Below are 19,935 nucleotides of genomic sequence, written 5' to 3' on the forward strand. Positions count from 1 at the left end.
CCCTCCCAACCCGCGCCGCTCCCTCTCCCTCTCTGTAACTCGCGTCGCGCCCCAACCCGATCACCGCCGCCATCATGAGCTCCTCCTCCTCTACAGTCTCCAACCCGTTCGCCGGTCCCGACGTCACCCTCGTCCGCGACCTCAACATCCATGAGCGCGTCCCGGTCAAGCTTGACCACACCACCGCCTCCTACTCCGCGTGGAAGCGGTACTTTTCGCTCGTGTTCCGTGAGTACCTCCTTCACGGCCACGTGGACGGCACCGTGGACTCCGCGCTCATGATCCATGACGAGGAGTGGATGATCCTCGACGCCACCATCATTCGCTGGTTCTACCTCACCATCTCCAGCGACATCTTCCACAACGTGGTGAACGACGAGGACGACGCCCATGCGGTCTGGACCAAGCTCAACGGCCTCTTCACTGACAATCGGCTGCAGCGCAAGGTCCTCCTCTATGGTGAGTTTTACGGGTGCCAGCAACTTGACTCGTCCATCGATGATTTTTGCATGCGTCTCAAGAAGCTCGCCGATGAGCTCCGTGATCTGGGGGAGAAGATCGGCGACGAGCTCCTCATCAGCACCCTCTCCGGCGGCCTCAACGAGGATTTCGGGAACGCCGCCTCCAACCTCACCCTCATCCCGGAGCCCACCTTTGGCAAGGTGGTCGCGTACCTCAAGCTGGAGGAACGCCGGATGCGGGCGGCCAGGACGCGCGCCACCCACACCGCCCTCGTTGCCGGCACACGTGGGGGTTCGGCCCCACCACCGTCTCGCCCGACGCCGCCCCCGCAGGCGGCGCCTGCCTTCCCGCCGGGCTTCCCGCCCGCCCCACCCGCCCCCTTTCCGCCGCCCCAGCCGGCGGGCAATGGGGGAGGCCGTCGCGGCGGCCGCCGGGGTGGCCGCAAGCAGGGAGGCGGCGGCGGCGGCGGCGGTGCTCAGGGAGGAGCGCCACGCCAACAGCAGTCGGCTCCTCAGCCGGCGGCCCCGTGGTACGCCGGTCAGAACCCGTGGGCCGGCGTCGTCCATGCCTATTCTATGCCGGTTCCACGGGCTCCTACTCCGGGTCTTCTCGGCACTCGGCCTCCGTCACACCAGGCGTATTACGCCGCGCCGCAGCCCTATGCGGCACCCTACGGGCAGCAGCCGCCGCCAGGCGGGCCGCCGCTGCTGCCCCTGACGTCTGCGCCGTCTCTTCCGCCGGCGCCATGGGACCCAGCTCTCCTGGCGGCTCTCCACACCGCCCCTTCCCCGTCCAGCTACACCGGCGGCGGCGATTGGTACATGGACAGTGGCGCCACCGCTCATATGGCGGCGTACCCCGGTAATCTCCATACTGCCCACCCTGTCCACACCTCCAACCGCATCACCGTCGGTGACGGTTCTTCTCTTCCTATCACCCATATTGGACATACATATTTTCCGTCTAACTCCACCCCTATCTCCATGTCTAATATTCTTGTTTCTCCTGATCTTATTAAAAATCTTGTTTCCGTCCGTTCTCTTACACGTGAAAATCCGGTGACCGTTGAATTTGACGACTGTGGTTTTTCTGTTAAGGACGCTCGCACGCGGATGGTGCTCCACCGATGTGACAGCCCCGACGAGCTCTACCCGGTTCACTCCGCCGCCTCCACCACTTCCGCCGCCCCTGTCGCTCTCGCCACCTGAGTGGATCTCTGGCACGCTCGCTTGGGTCATCCTAATCATGCCACCCTTCGCCACTTACTTCGGAGTTTTTCTTTCACGTGTAATAAGAACGAGGATCACTCGTGTCATGCATGCCGTCTTGGCAAACATGCTCGTCTTCCGTTTAGGGCTTCTTCCTTTGTTGCATCATACCCGTTTGAGTTGATTCATAGTGATGTTTGGACATCTCCTGTTGCAAGTAATACGGGCTTTCTTTATTACCTAGTCATCCTTGATGATTTTTCGCATTATGTGTGGACCTTCCCGTTGCGCCGCAAGTCGGACGTTATCTCCACTCTTGTCGGTTTCTACTCTTATGTCCGCACGCAGTTTGGCCGGCCCATTCTTGCGTTGCAGACAGACAACGGGAAGGAATTTGACAACACCGCTGTCCGCGATCTTCTCGCCACACATGGCACGATTTTTCGTCTCACTTGCCCGTACACCTCGCAGCAGAACGGTCGTGCTGAGCGCATCCTTCGCACTCTTAATGACTGCGTTCGGACTCTTCTCTTTCACGCCAATGTGCCTCCGCGCTTTTGGCCTGACGCTCTAGCCACCGCTTCCCTCCTCATAAACATCCGTCCATGTCGTACTCGCGGGAACTTTACACCTCACCATCTTCTCTTCGGTGCACCCCCCTCTTATGAAGGGCTTCGCATTTTCGGCTGCCTGTGCTACCCTAGCATCGCTGCCACTGCGCCTCATAAGCTCGCACCCCGCTCCGTCGCCTGCATCTTTCTCGGCTACCCACCTAACACTAAGGGCTACCACTGCTACGATCCAGTCTCTCACCGTGTTTTCACCTCCCGACACGTTTACTTTGATGAGATGGTCTTCCCGTTTCAGCAGCAGGCACCCCTCGTCGTCTCATCACCGCCGGCCACCGGCGGCCCATCGACGACCTCGTCAGGTGGACGAGCACGCCTGGTTCGTGGACCGCCTCCGGGCTTTGGCGGTCCACGGGCCCTACTGCCGGCGCCCTCCACGGCCGGCCCTGCCGTTGCGGCCGGCGCCCCGCCTTCACCCGCCGCCCCCGACTCGGGCGCCGCGGGGTCGGGCGCCTCCTCCGCCGCCCCGACGCCGGCCGCCTCGCCGGCCGCCTCGACGGCCTCGCCGCCGGCCGCCTCGTCGGCCGCCTCGCCGGCTCTATCGCCGGCCGCGACGCCGGCTGTGACGCCGGCCGCGACGCCGGCCTCCTCGCCGGCCACCTCCCCGGCCGCCTCACCGGCACCGGTGGCCCCGTCCGGTCCTGTCACCCGTGCTCGCGCCGGCATTCACTGCCCGAGCCTCCGCTACTCGCGTGACGAGTACGTCCTCGCCGCCTCTGCCGCGGAGCCGTCACCCATTCCTGCGTCCGCCCGCGCCGCCCTCCGTGATCCTCACTGGCTTGCGGCGATGCAGGAAGAGTTCGACGCTCTCCAACGGAACCGCACCTGGACTCTGGTTCCCCGGCCTCCTCGCGCCAACGTCATCACCGGCAAGTGGGTCTTCCGTCATAAGACCCGCTCAGACGGTTCACTTGAGCGCTACAAGGCTCGCTGGGTGGTCCGCGGTTTCCGCCAGCGCGCTGGAGTTGATTTCACGGAGACGTTCGCCCCGGTTGTCAAACCGGGCACGATTCGCACTGTCCTCCAGCTCGCCGTTTCTCGCGGCTGGCCCGTTCACCAGATGGATGTCTCCAACGCCTTCCTCCACGGCCATCTTGAGGAGCAGGTGTTTTGTGAGCAACCCACCGGTTTCGTCGACGCCTCATTCCCCGGCCATGTGTGCCTGCTGTCGCGCTCTCTTTACGGGCTCAAGCAGGCACCCCGCGCCTGGTACCAACGGATCATCGGGTTTCTTCAGACACTGGGCTTCAGCGTCACTCGCTCGGACGCCTCACTGTTTGTCTATCGCCACGGTGACATGACTGCATATTTGCTGCTTTACGTCGACGACATCATCCTGACAGCCTCCTCCGCAGCCGTTCTTCAGCAGATTACTCTCCGGCTGCGTGACGAGTTCGCTATCAAGGACCTGGGTGCTCTCCATTATTTCCTTGGCATTGAGGTCGTTCGGCGTCCGGACGGTTTCTTTCTTCATCAACAGAAGTATGCCCATGAGCTTCTTGAGCGCGCTGGCATGCTTAACTGCCATCCGGTTGCTACTCCTGTTGACACGAAGGCCAAGGTTTCTGCTCTTGCGGGTTCGCCTGCGTCGGATGCTCCGTTCTACCGGTCTATTGTCGGCGCCCTACAGTACTTGACTCTCACCAGACCGGATCTTCAGTATGCTGTCCAGCAGGTGTGTCTCCACATGCACGCCCCTCATGACTCTCACTGGACTCTCGTGTAGCGGATCCTTCGCTACATCCGCGGCACGATGTCCCTTGGGTTGACACTCATGGCGTCCACCTCTCTGGAGATGGTGGCTTACTCCGATGCAGACTGGGCCGGCTGCCCCGACACTCGTCGGTCCACCTCTGGCTACTGCGTCTACCTCGGTCCTTCCCTCGTCTCGTGGTCGTCCAAGCGACAACCCACGGTTTCACGCTCTAGCGCGGAGGCTGAGTACCGAGCTGTGGCCAACGCTGTCGCGAGTGCACCTGGCTTCGACAATTACTTCAGGAGCTACATCACGATGTCTCCCAGGCTACGGTTGTCTACTACGACAACGTCTCTGCGGTGTACCTCTCCGCCAACCCCGTTCATCATCGCCGGACGAAACACATCGAGCTGGACATTCACTTGGTGCGCGAGCAGGTGGCTCTTGGACGCATGCGGGTTCTCCATGTGCCGACTGCTCAGCAGTTCGCTGATGTGATGACGAAGGGACTGCCGACTTCCACCTTTGAGGAGTTTCGTTCCAGTCTCTGCGTCACTGGCGCCGCTTCGACTGCGGGGGGGTGTTGAGTATATTGTGTACGTGTATATGTGTGTGTAGGGCCCACCTCCTGTTTTCCTTGTATAGTTGAGGTTGTGGCCCACCTCTGTACTTATATATACGTGTCTGGTGCACCGATCAATACATCGCGATTGCACAGCCATAACTTGTCCTTCTACAATCACAATCAGCCTTCAAATGGACTTTACAACACGAGACCCCTTCACAGCACAAGGACAACAACTCCTCGATAAGCCATCAGTCTAGTAGTCCACCAGCCTGCTCATACCTCTGCTGTACAACACGAGACGGGAGACACCACAGACACAGACCAGCAAGCCCGCGCCCATGAATTCTTCTTCCTCGTACTCCGGCCCGGGGTACCAGGTCGCCACCTCCGACCACGACGACGACGCCGCTACCGCCGTCCTCCCGAGGCCCGCCGACGCTGCTCCCGTCGTCCTCCCGAAGCGCGCCGACGCCGAGGGCTTCGTCTCGTCCCTGCGCTCGCCGGACGACGCCGATGCCGTGTGCAAGAAATACGGCATCCCGAGGGACCACTACACCGCGCGCCCCGCCGGCGACCTGCGCGCGTGCTCGCCCCCGCCGCCGGGGTGCGTCTGCGTGTACGCGCACGCGCTGGAGGCCGGGATGCGCGTCCCGCTACACCCCTTCTTCTGCGAGGCGCTCGCCCACTTCGGCGTCGCGCCGACGCAGCTCGCGCCCAACGCGTGGCGCATCATGGCGGGCTTCCTCGTGCTCTGCCGCTCCGCCGGCGTGCCGCCGTCGCTCGCGGTGTTCCGGCGTTTCTTCCTGCTGTCCGTCCTCAACCTCAAGCACAAAAAAAGATGGTACTACTTCAAACCCAGTTTCAGGGACGGCCCCGGCCTGCGCTTCACGGGGTTGCCAGATTCCATCTACGGCTGGAAGCGCGGCTTCTTCTTCCTCTCTTCGCCGACCCCGTGGCCTTGTCCCGTGGAGTGGGGCGAGCCGTCCAAGAGCTCCTTCATGGAGCCGGTGCTTACAGACGAGGAGAAGAAATCCGTGGCGAAGCTGCTAGGTGCTAACGGCGGCGCCGCCGTTGATATCAGGACATGTTTGTGCGACAGCAACCTTGCCGCTGCCGTGGCAACTGCCGCACCTCCGCCGCCGCCCTCTACTCGTTCCAATTCCAAAGGTAAACGCTGAAATCCCGCTCATCCCCAAGTTCCGTGCGGCGGCTGATCTTACCCTTGATATTCAGGGATGGATTCCGCCGTCTACGACATGATGAAAACCATGCTGGCGGAGAAGATGGCCAGGCAAGCGTCGGCATCGGCAAAGAAGGTGAAAGCAGAGCCAGGGTCGTCGCCGTTGTGCGGGAAGAAAGGGAACCTGGACGATGCCAACGACGAGGACGCTCCACCTGCCGCCCGTGGCCACTCGGTGCCTACCAGCGTGTGTTCGCTACTGCCGGGGGCCTCTCGGCAGCCACAAGACTTCGCCGACGGAGACGGCACAGACTGGGAGGCTGCACGGGAGCTGCTGCAGGGCGCCGTCGCGCCACCGCAGCAGCGCGTGTTTGCGGCGACCGAGCCATCAGACGTCGTCGCGTCGAGCTATGTTGCGATTCTCCAGGTATGCCAGAGAACGCGGTGTCAGATTCAAGCGCTTCACTCGCCGGAGCATGCTCACATTATTTGTGCGCAGTCGGCGAACTACGTGTCGTTCTCCTTGGACTACGCTCTGGAGCTGGAAGAGAAGCTGTTGGCGCGTGAGGCGGAGATCGCCGCGCTGCAGAAGCAGCTGGAGGAGGCCAAGGGCGAGCTCGCCACGGCGAAGGTGCGGCGGAGGTAGTCCAGGAAGCACTTACCACCAGAGCAGTGGTGCCGCTCAATGGCAGGAGTGCCCACGTCGCACCTTCAGCAAGTCCGGCAAGTCGTTTCAGCGTCCCACACACATCTTTCGCGTGCTTCGCCACATCGTAATCGAGTGATCCGTTTTCGTTGGGGAAACGTTTACACCCGCCGCACCGGCCGAGTCTTCCGCTGGTCAAGGGAGACGCGATTCAAGGGTAGCCTGCAACATTTCAAGTTTTAGCATAAGACTCCTTGACTGTGTTGACCTCTGCAGTCTACCCTCTCCAAGAGTAGCTGCAACATTTCAAGTTTTAGCATATAAGGCTCCTCGGGAATCCAGGTGTGTGGACCGAAGTGTCGAGTCACAAATCAGCTCCGTGGAACCTCTCATTTTCTCATCTAGACCTAGAGTAACACCAACGTGAAACCCGTGTTTTATTCGCTTTTCGTTTGTTAGTGTCGACCGTCCGTCCCCTTTTGCGTTTGGATCCAAACTCATTTTTGTCCTCGCGGCGGGTCTGCCGTGTAACAAAATACAAACATAGTACATAGTTTCACAACCAAACAAATATATCATAACTCACAAGCCAAATAAAAATATTATAGTTTACAAGACAAATAAAAATTCAATTGTCTCAGATACATTTTTAAAACGATACATCAATTGGCTGCCAATGTGAGCTCGCATATGCCCAACCAAATCATTTAGCAGCTGAATGCGAGTTTCCCAATCACGCATTTGATGATGAAATTGGATGAACTGTGCAAGCGTTGCCGCTTCTCCATGTTCAGGCACAACATTGTCAGCCTAAAACCAAAACCCTTGGTCGTAGATACGTTTTGGGCGCTCATCCTCTACGATCATATTGTGCATGGTCACACAATCAGTCATCGCCTCCCACAACTTCTTGATGCTTCAAGTTCTAGTAGGATACCGAACGATGCCCCATCGTGATTGCAGAACACCGAAGCACGCTCCACATCCTTCCTAGCACTCTCTTGCGACTGGGCAAATCTCTTCCTCTACTCTCCTATAGGGATGGAGATTGTCTTCACTAGAGTATTCCACTGAGGATAGATACCGTCAGCTAGATAGTATTCTTTGTTGTAGTTTTGGCCATTGATATTAACACTGACCTCCGTTTTTTGTCTGATGAGGCAGTCACTCTAGAGCCCTTTATTTGGGATTTCCTGTTTATGAACGTCCGTGTCACTCAAATTGCTCTTGACATGAGAGTATCACCGTTTCAATTGGGTCAGTTGATGTCGTGTTTGGATTTAATTAGTTGACTTATAATGCGGTCAAAAATTGCTTCTTGGCTCCTAGAAAGTATCACCATTTCATTTGTTTTCATTGCATTCCAAAGTATCGTAGCTAGGTTTTTTCCTGGGCTATATCTGATAGAGATATACTCTCTCTGTAATCTAAATGCTCTTATATTTCGATCTACGGAGGGAGTATGCTTTACAATTAGACTTTTTTTGAGGAACTGTTTTTTGAGGAATTTGTTTTACGGTTAAACTTCGTAGTTCATAAAGCATACGTAATTTGTACTCCTCTTTAACATGCTTTTTTAATCAAGCCTCAACATGATGTGCTTGTTATAACCATCATCTAACCTGGAGTACAAGGCATGTATTTACCCATTGTATCGGGTCTTAGTTGTAACTAAATACGCAGTCTATTTGTAGCCGACTAGGGCCCTCTTTGATTCGCAGGATTTTCAAATCGTAGGAATAGGAAAAGTATAGGGTTGGAGTGGCATCCACACATGAATCCTACAGGATTAGCATGGAGTGTTTGATGGCACAGAAAAAGCAAAGGAATTGTAAAAAGAGGTTGGAGTGGATGTTAGATTTCCTATGAAATGTAGTACAAAAGATTCCATAGGAAAAATTCCTATGGGATCCAATCCTATAAATCAAAGGACCAACATAGGAAAAATTCTTAAGGATTTCAATCCTCCAGAAATCCTATAGAATTCATTTGAATCAAAGGAGCCCTAGGACTTCATCTTGTAAACCGCTCCGGGCCAAGGCACCAACTTTGGCTCACTGAACTTTGTCGTCAACTCGGAAGGGCACATTTCATCGGCCATAGATTCCCTCACCCTCTCCCATGTAACTTCGCTTGTTTTCGAGACACCATGAGGGGACCCATACAGGACGTGGTGGATTTTGCCGCCTTCACGCCCTTTGGATTTCCATTCATGTTGGGCCCCCAGTAGTCGTCGAGTTTGTACCGTTATGGCTGCATAGGGGCGGGAGATGGGCTCGACATTGGCAATGAGGAGAGGGTCATTCACTAGTGTGCCCATGCTGTCAACTGCCGAGGCGATGAGGTGTTGGCCGAGGTGACACACATCATCTTGCACGACACCGATGGAGCGAGATGCGAGGGTCATGGAGGAGTCCATGTCGTCGTATTCGGGGCCGCGGGCACTCTAGGCGTCACTACTCTGAGGCAAGGGGAGCGGCACCGCATGCGTGAAGGAGTTGAAGCTAAAATGTCTACCGCGCAAGTCAATTTTAAGATGGAGTCTTGTCAAAATATCCCTCTTCGTCCAAAATTGAGGCATTAGGGCTCGTTTTAGAGAACACTCAGTAATTTTTGGTGATGGGTTCTTGGTTGGCGACTCTACATAAGTGACAATTTCCGTCCCATTCACGAGAGCCCTAGTTATTCTGGATGGGCCTATTTTAACGATTCTGCTTGAGTTTCTCTAAGTCCCCCCTCTAAAAACTTAAATTTCTCATAAATATGGAGTTAATTGAGAACTAGCCCTTCGCTAGCGGTTTTAGCTGCTAGTTTTTTGAGTTACTCCTTGAAAACAACTCAACCCGCTCAAATTTGAGGAGCACCATAAACTTAACTCCTCAAAAACGCGGATGATCTCTCCGGCTACCGGTCGCTCCTCGCTCGGACAAGCGGTGCCACTCTGCCCCCATGGCACTGCCCTGCCCATTCCTAGTCATGTTGCCACCTACCGCTGCCTTCTGAACTCTGCTGGCCATTGCAACCTACAGACGCCGATACACGTGAATTGTTCGATGAAATGCCTAAAATAATTATTTTCTTTGCGCTTTTTGTGTAATCATGGAAATATGTTTAATGCAAAAGAACGTGCAAATTAGGCTAAATATAATAGAGAGTTAAGTTTAGAGGAATTGTTAGTTGCAAAATCTTCAACTACTCAAAAAATAATGATCTTCAACTACTCAAATTTTGTAAGGATATAAAGTTTGAAAGTGGTTCGAGAGGAAAGGCTAGAGATGATTTATTAATGAGGTAAATACATCACTGGTGCTTGAACTTGCCATGAATGTGCACTTTAGTACCTGAACTTGCAAAATACATTGAACTGGTTCCGTAACTTGGCATAGACGTGCATATACGGTTCAAATTCATTTCTATATGTCCGCGACACTGACGATCGCGCCATCATGGCATGGGACTCACCGTCAGGGACAGGGTGTGTGGCCTGGGTTTTTTCGGAGAACCCTCTAGAATACTTTTTCCTTGCAAAGATAAATTATAAAAATATATTAATAATTAAAAATGCGTATGGGATTCAAGACAGCAACCTGACGCGCCCAGGTGAGTGTGGCTAGCCAGTAGGCCGGCTCAAATTTAGCGTCATAAAAGGATTCATACAGTATACATATATAAAGCTGAACAACATAAATTTAAAAATTTATTCCAGCAATATAGCCCTGTTTATTTGAACCTACAACCAGGGGCTATGTAGCCGACGCACATACCACTCCAACTGACGACATCGAATGGTAAAAATGATAAATTTAGGTTTATAACATAACAAGCCCCTCTCACTAAATTAGACCATGGCGTGGCTTAGTTTTTTTATTTCAAAATTTTGTAAAAAATACGTAAAGTATAATCATTTGTTACAAACAATAGACATATAATTAAAACAAATTACATTAAAAATTTCATATAATTTCATAAAATACCAATGCAATAATTTAACAAAAATACACATAATAAAATTATGAATTAAGATTATATCTTATAATTTGAAAAAATGTCTGCTTTTTAATAAAATATTATATTGGTTTTACAAATGTTCATATATGTAAATAAATTCTCATATAATTTTAAAGTTTCCACATTCTGAATAAAATATTCACGTAGTATATAAATGTGTTAAATGCTTTAAGTAAAAACTGTGTGTTTTCTAAAAAAAAATACAAGCCTAGTGCGCCCTTAGATTGCGGATCCTCATATGAATAATACTTGAATCATATAAACATGTCTATCATTCATAAATATTTTCAATTGAATGAGCATGTCTTAAAATAACATGTGATTTTTTAATGGCATGAAGATTTTTGCATTCTTTTGAAATTATGTTTGTTAGACAGTCATATAGATTACTTGTACTTTTGATACATGAGAACTCATTGGTTGGAATGGCATCTGTACCTGGTCTATAAGCTTTGGTGGGATGTTCGAGTCACATAGTTGGTACTATTTTTGCTGGTGTTTGGATGACCAGGAGACAAGGTTTGATCCAAGAAAGAGACAGAAGCCCGAGGTGGACTTGCGTGTATCGGGGCAGCCGCCCCAGTCGGCATCGGAGTAGTTCACCAGATCACGTGAGGAGGATTTATGCAACCGAAGCCCATAGTTGGATGTGCCTTTGAGGTAACGCGGAATGCGTTTAATGAGATTCATGTGCGAGTTGCGGGGATCATGCATAAGCAAGATAAACAAGTAGACTTTTTGTACGGCATAGGACACATCCCGCCTTGTCAAAGTGACGTACTGTAAGGCCCCTGCAAGGCTGCGGCATAGAGTAAGATCTGAAACAAAAAGGCCATCAAAGGTGGATAACTTGGCTTTTGTGTCAATAGGGGTGGCGATGGTGTTGCAATTGAGCATGTGTGCACGATCTAGTATCTCTAGGATCTATTGCTGTTGGAAAAAAAGGCCATCGGATGAGACAGTGACATTTATCCCGAGGAAGTGGTGAAGATCTCCTAAATCTGTCATGGAAAATTCGGACTTGAGTGAAGATATGATGGAATGAAGGGTTGTTGTAGTGTTGGCAGTGAGGATAATGTCATCGACATATAGTAGGAGATAAGCCACATGGTACCCACGGTGATAAATGAAAAGTGAGGAGTCACACTTGGAAGCAACAAAACCTAGAGATATAATGAATGACTTAAAGCGAAGAAACCAAGTCCGAGGAGCTTGTTTTAAGCCATAAAGAGATTTTTTGAGGAGGCGCCCATGGTTAGGATGAGTGGCATCAATAAAACCCGCCTGTTGAGCACAATTGACAGTTTCACCGAGGTTGCGGTGAAGGAATGCATTTTTGACATCAAGTTAGTGGATTGACCAAGAGTTGGATGTGGCAATGTTGAGTACAACACGTACCGTGGCCGGTTTGACAACCTAGCTAAAGGTTTCAGTGTAGACAACACCCTCTCGTTGTGTGAATACGCGCACCACCCAACGTGCCTTGTAATGAGCCACGCTGCCATCTGTATTGAACTTGTGGTGCCAGCGTCTGCTACGTCTTGAGCTTGCGTTGGTTTTCCCCGAAGAGGAAGGGATGATGCAGCAGAGTAGCGTAAGTATTTCCCTCAGTTTTTGAGAACCAAGGTATCAATCCAGTAGGAGCCCACGCTCAAGTCCCTCGTACCTGCACAAAGCGATAGCTACTCGCAACCAATGCGATTAGGGGTTGTCAAGCCCTTCACGGTCACTTACGAGAGTGAGATCTGATAGATATAATATTTTTGGTATTTTTGATATAAAGATGCAAAGTAAAAAGTAAAAGCAAAGTAAATAGCAAAACAATATAAAAGTGATGGAGATTGATATGATGAGAATAGACCCGGGGGCCATAGGTTTCACTAGTGGCTTCTCTCAAGAGCATAAGTATTCTATGGTGGGTGAACAAATTACTGTTGAGCAATTGATAGAATTGTGCATAATTATGAGAATATCTAGGCATGATCATGTATATAGGCATCACGTCCATGACAAGTAGACCAAAACGATTCTGCATCTACTACTATTACTCCACTCATCAACCGCTATCCAGCATGCATCTAGAGTATTAAGTTAAAAACAGAGTAACGCTTTAAGCAAGATGACATGATGTAGAGAGATAAATTCATGCAATATGAAATAAATCCCATCTTGTTATCCTCGATGGCAATGATACAATACGTGCCTTGCTGCCCCTTCTGTCACTGGGTAAGGACACCGCAAGATCGAACCCAAAGCTAAGCACTTCTCCCATGGAAAGAACTACCAATCTAGTTGGCCAAACCAAACGGATAATTCGAAGAGACTTGCAAAGATAACCAATCATGCATAAAAGAATTCAGAGAAGATTCAAATATTATTCATAGATAGACTTGATCATAAACCCACAATTCATCGGTCTCAACAAACACACCGCAAAAAGAAGATTACATCGAATAGATCTCCACAAGAGAGGGGGAGAACTTTGTATTGAGATTCAAAGAGAGAGAAGAAGCCATCTAGCTACTAACTATGGACCCGAAGGTCTGAGGTAAACTACTCACACTTCATCGGAGGGGCTAGGATGATGTAGAAGCCCTCCGTGATGACGCCCTCTTCCGGCGGAGCTCCGGAACAGGCCCCAAGATGGGATCTCGTGGATACAGAAAGTTGCGGCGGTGGAATTAGGTTTTTGGCTCTGGTTTTGGTCGTTTGAGGGTATGTGTGTATATATAGGAGGAAGGAGTACGTCGGTGGAGCACCGAGGGGCCAATGAGGCAGGGGGGCGTGCCCTAGGGGGGCCGCCCCCACCCTCGTGACCACCTCTTTGATCCCTTGCAGTAGGGTCCAAGTCTCCTGGATCACGTTCGGTGAGAAAATCACGTTTTCGAAGATTTTATTCCGTTTGGACTCCGTTTGATATTCTGTTTATCCGAAACACTGAAATAGGCAAAAAAACAGAAATTCTGGGATGGGCCTCCGGTTAATAGGTTAGTCCCAAAAATAATATAAAAGTGGAAAATAAAGCCCAATATAGTCCAAAACAGTAGATAATATAGCATGGAGCAATTAAAAATTATAGATACGTTGGAGAGTATCAGCGTCCAAGCAAGGGTCGCATAGATCCCCGGGTGGATTAGGCCAAAAGAGGGGTCAGCCATGGGATCCGGTGTGGGGAGCGCCCGTGTGGCCGTTTGTAGGGGTGGCTCATACGGAAAAACGGATTCATCAAACCTGACATGTCTAGAGACAATAACTTTGCGGGAGGTTAGATCGAAGCAACGATATCCTTTATGTTCGAGTGGGTAGCCGATGAAGACGCACCTAGTGGAGCGGGGGCGAGTTTGTGAGGGCTCGTGGCATACAAATTTGGGAAGCATAAGCACCCAAACACACGGAGGTGACCGTAGCTCGGATGGTGGCCGGTGAGAAGAAAGTGGAGTGTGAGGGAGCGTATGGTAGTAGAAGGTCGCCGTTTGAGTAAATGTGCAGCGGTGTGTAGGGCTTCGACCCAAAATTGAGGTGGAAGATTGGCTTGGACAAGAAGGGTTCGAATGATGTCGTTGGTGGTGCGGAGTAAGTGTTCGGCCTTGCCGTTTTGAGGAGAAGTGTGTGGGCAGGAGGGGTGAAAGGAAATCCCATCAGAAGCAAAAAGAGTTCGAAGGGTCGTGTTAATGAATTCTCCCCCGTTATCGCATTGCTTGTATTGAATAATGACGTGAAATTGTGTGAAGATGTATTGAAATCAACGTCAGAGAGTGGAAGATGTATCGGACTTGGCACGTAGGGGAAAAGTCAAGGAATAGTGTGTATAATCATCTAAAACAACAAGGTAATATTCAAAACCCGAGAAACAGGTAACCGGGGAGGTCCAAAGATCACAATGAACAAGTTGGAACGAGGCAGTAGTTACTGAAAGAACATGCGGTGCCCCCATGTTTGATTTTGGTAATTGATGACAATCTCGATGGACTAATGGTTGCCTTGAGTTATATTTGAAGGTTTTGTCCATAGGCTTTTCTTCGAGTACATGTGTTGGTTTCAAGGAGAGTTTGTGTCGACCAAGGTGCTATTCAAGGAATTATCCAAAGATTGGTCATGTGAGTGTTGAGCTTACTGCAAGCATGTCTTGAAGAAGAAGATTGTGTGATCATTCATGTCTACCTTCAAGACATCAAATGAAGAGAATTGGAAAGATTCAAGGTAGATCAAGATTAAGTCAAGAATGAATCAAGTTGATCAACACACAAAGCATGCAAGACGTACGAAGGGATCAAGTGATCCCATGGTATGGTAAGCATTGTCCATTACGCTTTGTTTGCTAACCCATGGTTTTCGTGAGAGTTCTTTGTGGGGTTAGGTTGCGATGTGCAAGTTCAAGTGGAGCATCATGAAGAGATCAAATGCTTGAAGCTTGCCGTCCATTATGGTAACAATGGATTTATGAAGATGTGCCAAAGAGTGGCTCACCCATGGTGGAGTATGGGGGAGCAATCAACTAGTCTTCATCGAGCCAACACAATCAAGAAAGGTGGTCAAACTTGATGGAGGGGCTAGGATGATGTAGAAGCCCTCCGTGATGACGACCCTCTTTCGGCGGAGCTCCGGAACAGGCCCCAAGATGGGATCTCGTGGATACAGAAAGTTGCGGCGGTGGAATTAGGTTTTTGGCTCCCGTTCTTATCGTTTGGGGGTACGTGTGTATATATAGGAGGAAGGAGTATGTCGATGGAGCACCGAGGGGCCCACGAGGCAGGGGGCGCGCCCTAGGGGGCGCCCCCCACCCTTGTGACCACCTCTTTGATCCCTTGCAGTAGGGTCCAAGTCTCCTGGATCACGTTCGATAAGAAAATCACGTTTCCGAAGATTTTATTCCGTTTGGACTCCGTTTGATATTTTGTTTATCCGAAACACTGAAATAGGCAAAAAAACAGCAATTCTGGGCTGGGCCTCCGGTTAATAGGTTAGTCCCAAAAATAATATAAAAGTGGAAAATAAAGCCCAATATAGTCCAAAACAATAGATAATATAGCATGGAGCAATCAAAAATTATAGATACGTTGGAGACGTATCAGCGTCCAAGGAAGGGTTGCATAGATCCCCGGGTGGATTAGGCCAAAAGACGGGTCAGACATGGGATCCGGTGTGGGGAGCGCCCGTGTGGCCGTTTGTAGGGGTGGCTCGTACGGAAAAACGGATTCATCAAACCTGACATGTCTAGAGACAATAACTTTGCGGGAGGTTAGATCGAAGCAACGATATCCTTTATGTTCGAGTGGGTAGCCGATGAAGACGCACCTAGTGGACCGGGGCGAGTTTGTGAGGGCTCGTGGCATACAAATTTGGGAAGCATAAGCACCCAAACACACGAAGGTGACCGTAGCTCGGATGGTGGTCGGTGAGAAGAAAGTGGGGTGTGAGGGAGCATATGGTAGTAGAAGGTCGCCGTTTGAGTAAATGTGCAGCGATGTGTAGGGCTTCGACCCAAAATTGAGGTGGAAGATTGGCTTGGACAAGAAGGGTTCGAATGATGTCGTTGGTGGTGCGGAGTAAGTGTTCGGCCTTGCCGTTTTGAGGAGAAGTGTGTGGGCAGGAGGGGTGAAAGGAAATCCCATGAGAAGCAAAAAGAGTTCGAAGGGTCGTGTTAATGAATTCTCCCCCATTATCGCATTGCATGCATTGAATAATGACATGAAATTGTGTGAAGATGTATTGAAACCAACGTCGGAGAGTGGAAGATGTATCAGACTTGGCACGTAAGGGAAAGGTCAAGGAATAGTGTGTATAATCATCTAAAACAACAAGGTAATATTCAAAACCCGAGAAACAGGTAACCAGGGAGGTCCAAAGATCACAATGAACAAGTTGGAACGAGGCAGTAGTTACTGAAAGAACATGCGGTGCCCCCATGTCTGATTTTGGTAATTGATGACAATCTCGATGGACTAATAGTTGCCTTGAGTTATATTTGAAGGTTTTGTCCATAGGCTTTTCTTGGAGTACATGTGTTGGTTTCAAGGAGTGTTTGTGTTGACCAAGGTGCTATTCAAGGAATTATCCAAAGATTGGTCATGTGAGTGTTGAGCTTACTGCAAGCATGTCTTGAAGAAGAAGATTGTGTGATCATTCATGTCTACCTTCAAGACATCAAATGAAGAGAATTAGAAAGATTCAAGGTAGATCAAGATTAAGTCAAGAATGAATCAAGTTGATCAACACACAAAGCATACAAGATGTACTGAGGGATCAAGTGATCCCATGGTGTGGTAAGCATTGTCCATTACGCTTTGTTTGCTAACCCATGGTTTTCGTGAGAGTTCTTTGTGGGGTTAGGTTGCGATGTGCAAGTTCAAGTGGAGCATCATGAAGAGATCAAATGCTTGAAGCTTGTCGTCCATTATGGTAACAATGGATTTATGAATATGTGCCGAAGAGTGGCTCACCCATGGTGGAGTATGGGGGAGCAATCAACTAGTCTTCATTGAGCCAACACAATCAAGAAAGGTGGTCAAACTTGATGGAGTCAAGATCGTCATCATCTAGCTCAAGTGGACTATGTGCAAGACTAAGGTTTGCCCCTGATAGGTTTTCTATTTTACCGGTCTCATAGTGGTAGTTGGGAGACCGGGTTATAGGATCGATTGCCGTACTATCAATGGGGGCTCTCGATGAGTAGCTTGATCGTATCATTCGTAGAGAGCTCAAACCATTGCATCCTTGCATCATCTTTCATGGTTCTTGTTTGGTTCTCTTTGGGAGTTTTGGAGCTTATGGTCATCTTGATGACAAGCTCGAGTTCATCGAAAACGAAGTTCACTTGCATCTTCTATGATGTTTTCGATGTTGGGGGTTATGCCCGTTCTTCGCCGTTGGAGGTTTCGCTGTTTTGATGCTACTCGTCGTCTTGTATCCAACAAGCTTGAGTTTGCTCAATTCAGAGCTCATTTACAGAAGTTTTGGCAGTTCTGGTTTTTCCTTGGAGTATACTTGTTTCCATGGAAGTGGCATATGTTTGGCGCCAACGGTAGTACCATGGGGCCAGAGCGGCAGTACCGCGTATCGCCACAAGCGATAGTACCGCTGTCTCACAACGGTAGTACGGCTCTGGTTCCGCGCTGGTACCGCCTCGACTCGAGACGTGGTTTTCTCGTGTCGGGTTCAACGGCAGTAGTAGCGGCAGTACGAGCGGTAGTGCCGCTCGTGTGTGGTAGTACCACTGGGCCAAGCGGCAGTACCGCCGCTGCCAATGATAGTACCGCTGGCTCCAGTGGTAGTGCCGCTCATACGGCTCTGCCTCACCCTCTGTTTTGCTCCGCTCTTTGTGTTCTACCGCCCAGGCGGTAGTACCGCTCCCCTGAGCGGTAGTTCCGCTCGTGCGCGGACTGAGCACATAACGATTGGATTCGGGAGCTCCTTATAAAGGGGGTCTTCTTCCCCATTGAGCCTTATCCTTTGAGCTCGTGTTCTTCCTCCATTGTTGACCTTCTTCGAGCTTGCTAACTCTCAATCCCTTCATGGATTCTTGCTAGTTTTTGAGGGAAAAGAAAGCGGAGATCTAGATCCACATTTCCATCAATCACTTTCTCCTCTATGTGAGGGGAACCTCTTGGATCTAGATCTTGAAGTTCTTGGTGTTCTCCTTTTTGTTCTTCCTCTCATTTTCCTCCCTAGCAATAATTGATTCGGTGGGATTTGAGAGAGAAGGACTTGGACACTCCGTGTGCAGTGGCGGAGCCATCGCCTGGCTAGCCTGGTCAGTTGCCCGGGCTCGCTAGCTGCTCTGCATGCTACGATGGTGCTATCAAAACAGGGAAAATACTACTCGCACGGCGGTTTACCCGAGCAACGGGCAACTAGGCCAATGGGCTTCCATTAATTTCCTCTCTAGTCAACAGTACTAATCAATTATTCAATTAAGCATTAACGGATGGGCTACTAGTACCCACGTGAGACGAGCCTACTTGTTTGGTTCGATTGTTCTTTCTTTTACTCGAGACGAGAAGGCAACCTCCCTGTGACTCCCCGTTCGTTTAGCTTCTATTTAAAAAATGGTGGCATCCTTCATCGATTAGAGACAGAGACAGACCTTCAGTGAGCAGAGGTTGGCCTGGGCGCGCGGCCGGCAGCGGGGGCGGAGCCTGAAAGTATCCACCCAAGACCCCAAGGAACGGTTTGCATCAACGGTGGCTTGTCCCCGTCTTTGTAATTAGGTGAGATTAATAGTTTTTTCTATGAATAGATTAATAGACTTATTTTGAGGTCACGACGAGGGGAATTGATCATTGGAGATGATCACCACTTTTATGAGCTTAATCCTTCGTTTAGGGGTATGTTTTAGATAGTTGATGTTAGTTTCAAACTTCAAATTATTAACTCTGAGAGACAAGGAGGTTCTTGGCATTGAAAGTACGCCACAACCACCATCTCATATTGCCTTGTGAGACGATTGCAAGCTCTCTAATTTGAATATATTCACAAATCACAATACTTAATTTATGTGAATTACAAATCCATTTTTACTGTTTCAAAAAAAATCCATTTTTATCTTATAGTGTCTTCTAGGACATTTGAATGGTAATTTGGATAGTTATATTTCCGCCGGCAATATGACAAGTTTGGTCGCAGGCCTGGTTTTATAACTTAATGTTTTCAAGTCTCAACTTCATTTTGGCCTATGAAACTAAATAAATACTCCCTCCGCCCCAAAATAAGTGTCAATGCTTTAGTTTAAAATTTGTACACTAATTTGGTACAAAATCAGTGACATTTATTTCACTATAAATTACATTTATATGATTTCTATGGTTATATTTTCACCACATCATTAATGTGGATTTGTGGTTTAAAAGTTTGATGTCGTTTTATATATTGTGTATCCGAACACCCGATTTTGGTTTCTAGGTTCGACACTTAGTCTCAAATTCGCCCAGGCTTCACAAAAGTTCTGGCTCCGCCACTGTCCGTGTGCCCTTGCCATTGCATTTGGTGCATCGGTTTGAGTTCTCCACGATGATACGTGGAAGTTACAAGTTGAGAAGCTTATTACTCTTGGGTGCTTGGTGCCCTTGAGCTTGTTCCTCTTGGGTGCTTGGACGCCCAAGACGTTTGGTGGTGTTCGGAGCTCAATCATTGTGGTGTAAAGCTCCGGGCAAGCGTCGGGGTCTCCAATTAGGTTGTGAAGATCGCCCCGAGCAATTTGACGAGTTTCGGTGACCGCCCCCAAGGGTTGCCAAAGTGTACGGGTTCGGTAACCGCCCCCAAGGGTTGCCATTTGTACGGGTTCGGTGACCACCCTCAAGGTTCCCTTAGTGGAATCACGACATCTTGCATTGTGCGAGGGCGTGAGGAGATTACGGTGGCCCTAGTGGCTTGTTGGGGAGCATTGTGCCTCCACACCGCTCCAAACGGAGATTAGCATCCGCAAGGGTGTGAACTTCAGGATACATCGTCATCTCTGCGTGCCTCGATTATCTCTTATCCGAGCCCTTTACTTATGCACTTTACTTTTGTGATAGCCATATTGTTCTTTGTCATATTTCTT

General features: G+C 49.9%; 1 protein-coding gene across 1 annotated transcript; it reads left to right on the forward strand.

Annotated features, from left to right (window-relative positions):
• The first annotated feature begins 4,804 nt into the window (after positions 1-4,804).
• On the forward strand, positions 4,805-6,664 carry LOC119328139. Its single transcript, XM_037601164.1, has 3 exons — positions 4,805-5,730; positions 5,797-6,170; positions 6,243-6,664. Exons 1-3 carry the CDS (start codon positions 4,902-4,904, stop codon positions 6,387-6,389), a joined length of 1,350 nt encoding a protein of 449 aa, XP_037457061.1. The 5' UTR covers positions 4,805-4,901; the 3' UTR covers positions 6,390-6,664.
• The last annotated feature ends 13,271 nt before the right edge of the window (positions 6,665-19,935 follow it).

The sequence above is a fragment of the Triticum dicoccoides genome, chromosome 7A (assembly GCF_002162155.2).
Source record: "Triticum dicoccoides isolate Atlit2015 ecotype Zavitan chromosome 7A, WEW_v2.0, whole genome shotgun sequence".
NCBI lineage: Eukaryota > Viridiplantae > Streptophyta > Magnoliopsida > Poales > Poaceae > Triticum > Triticum dicoccoides.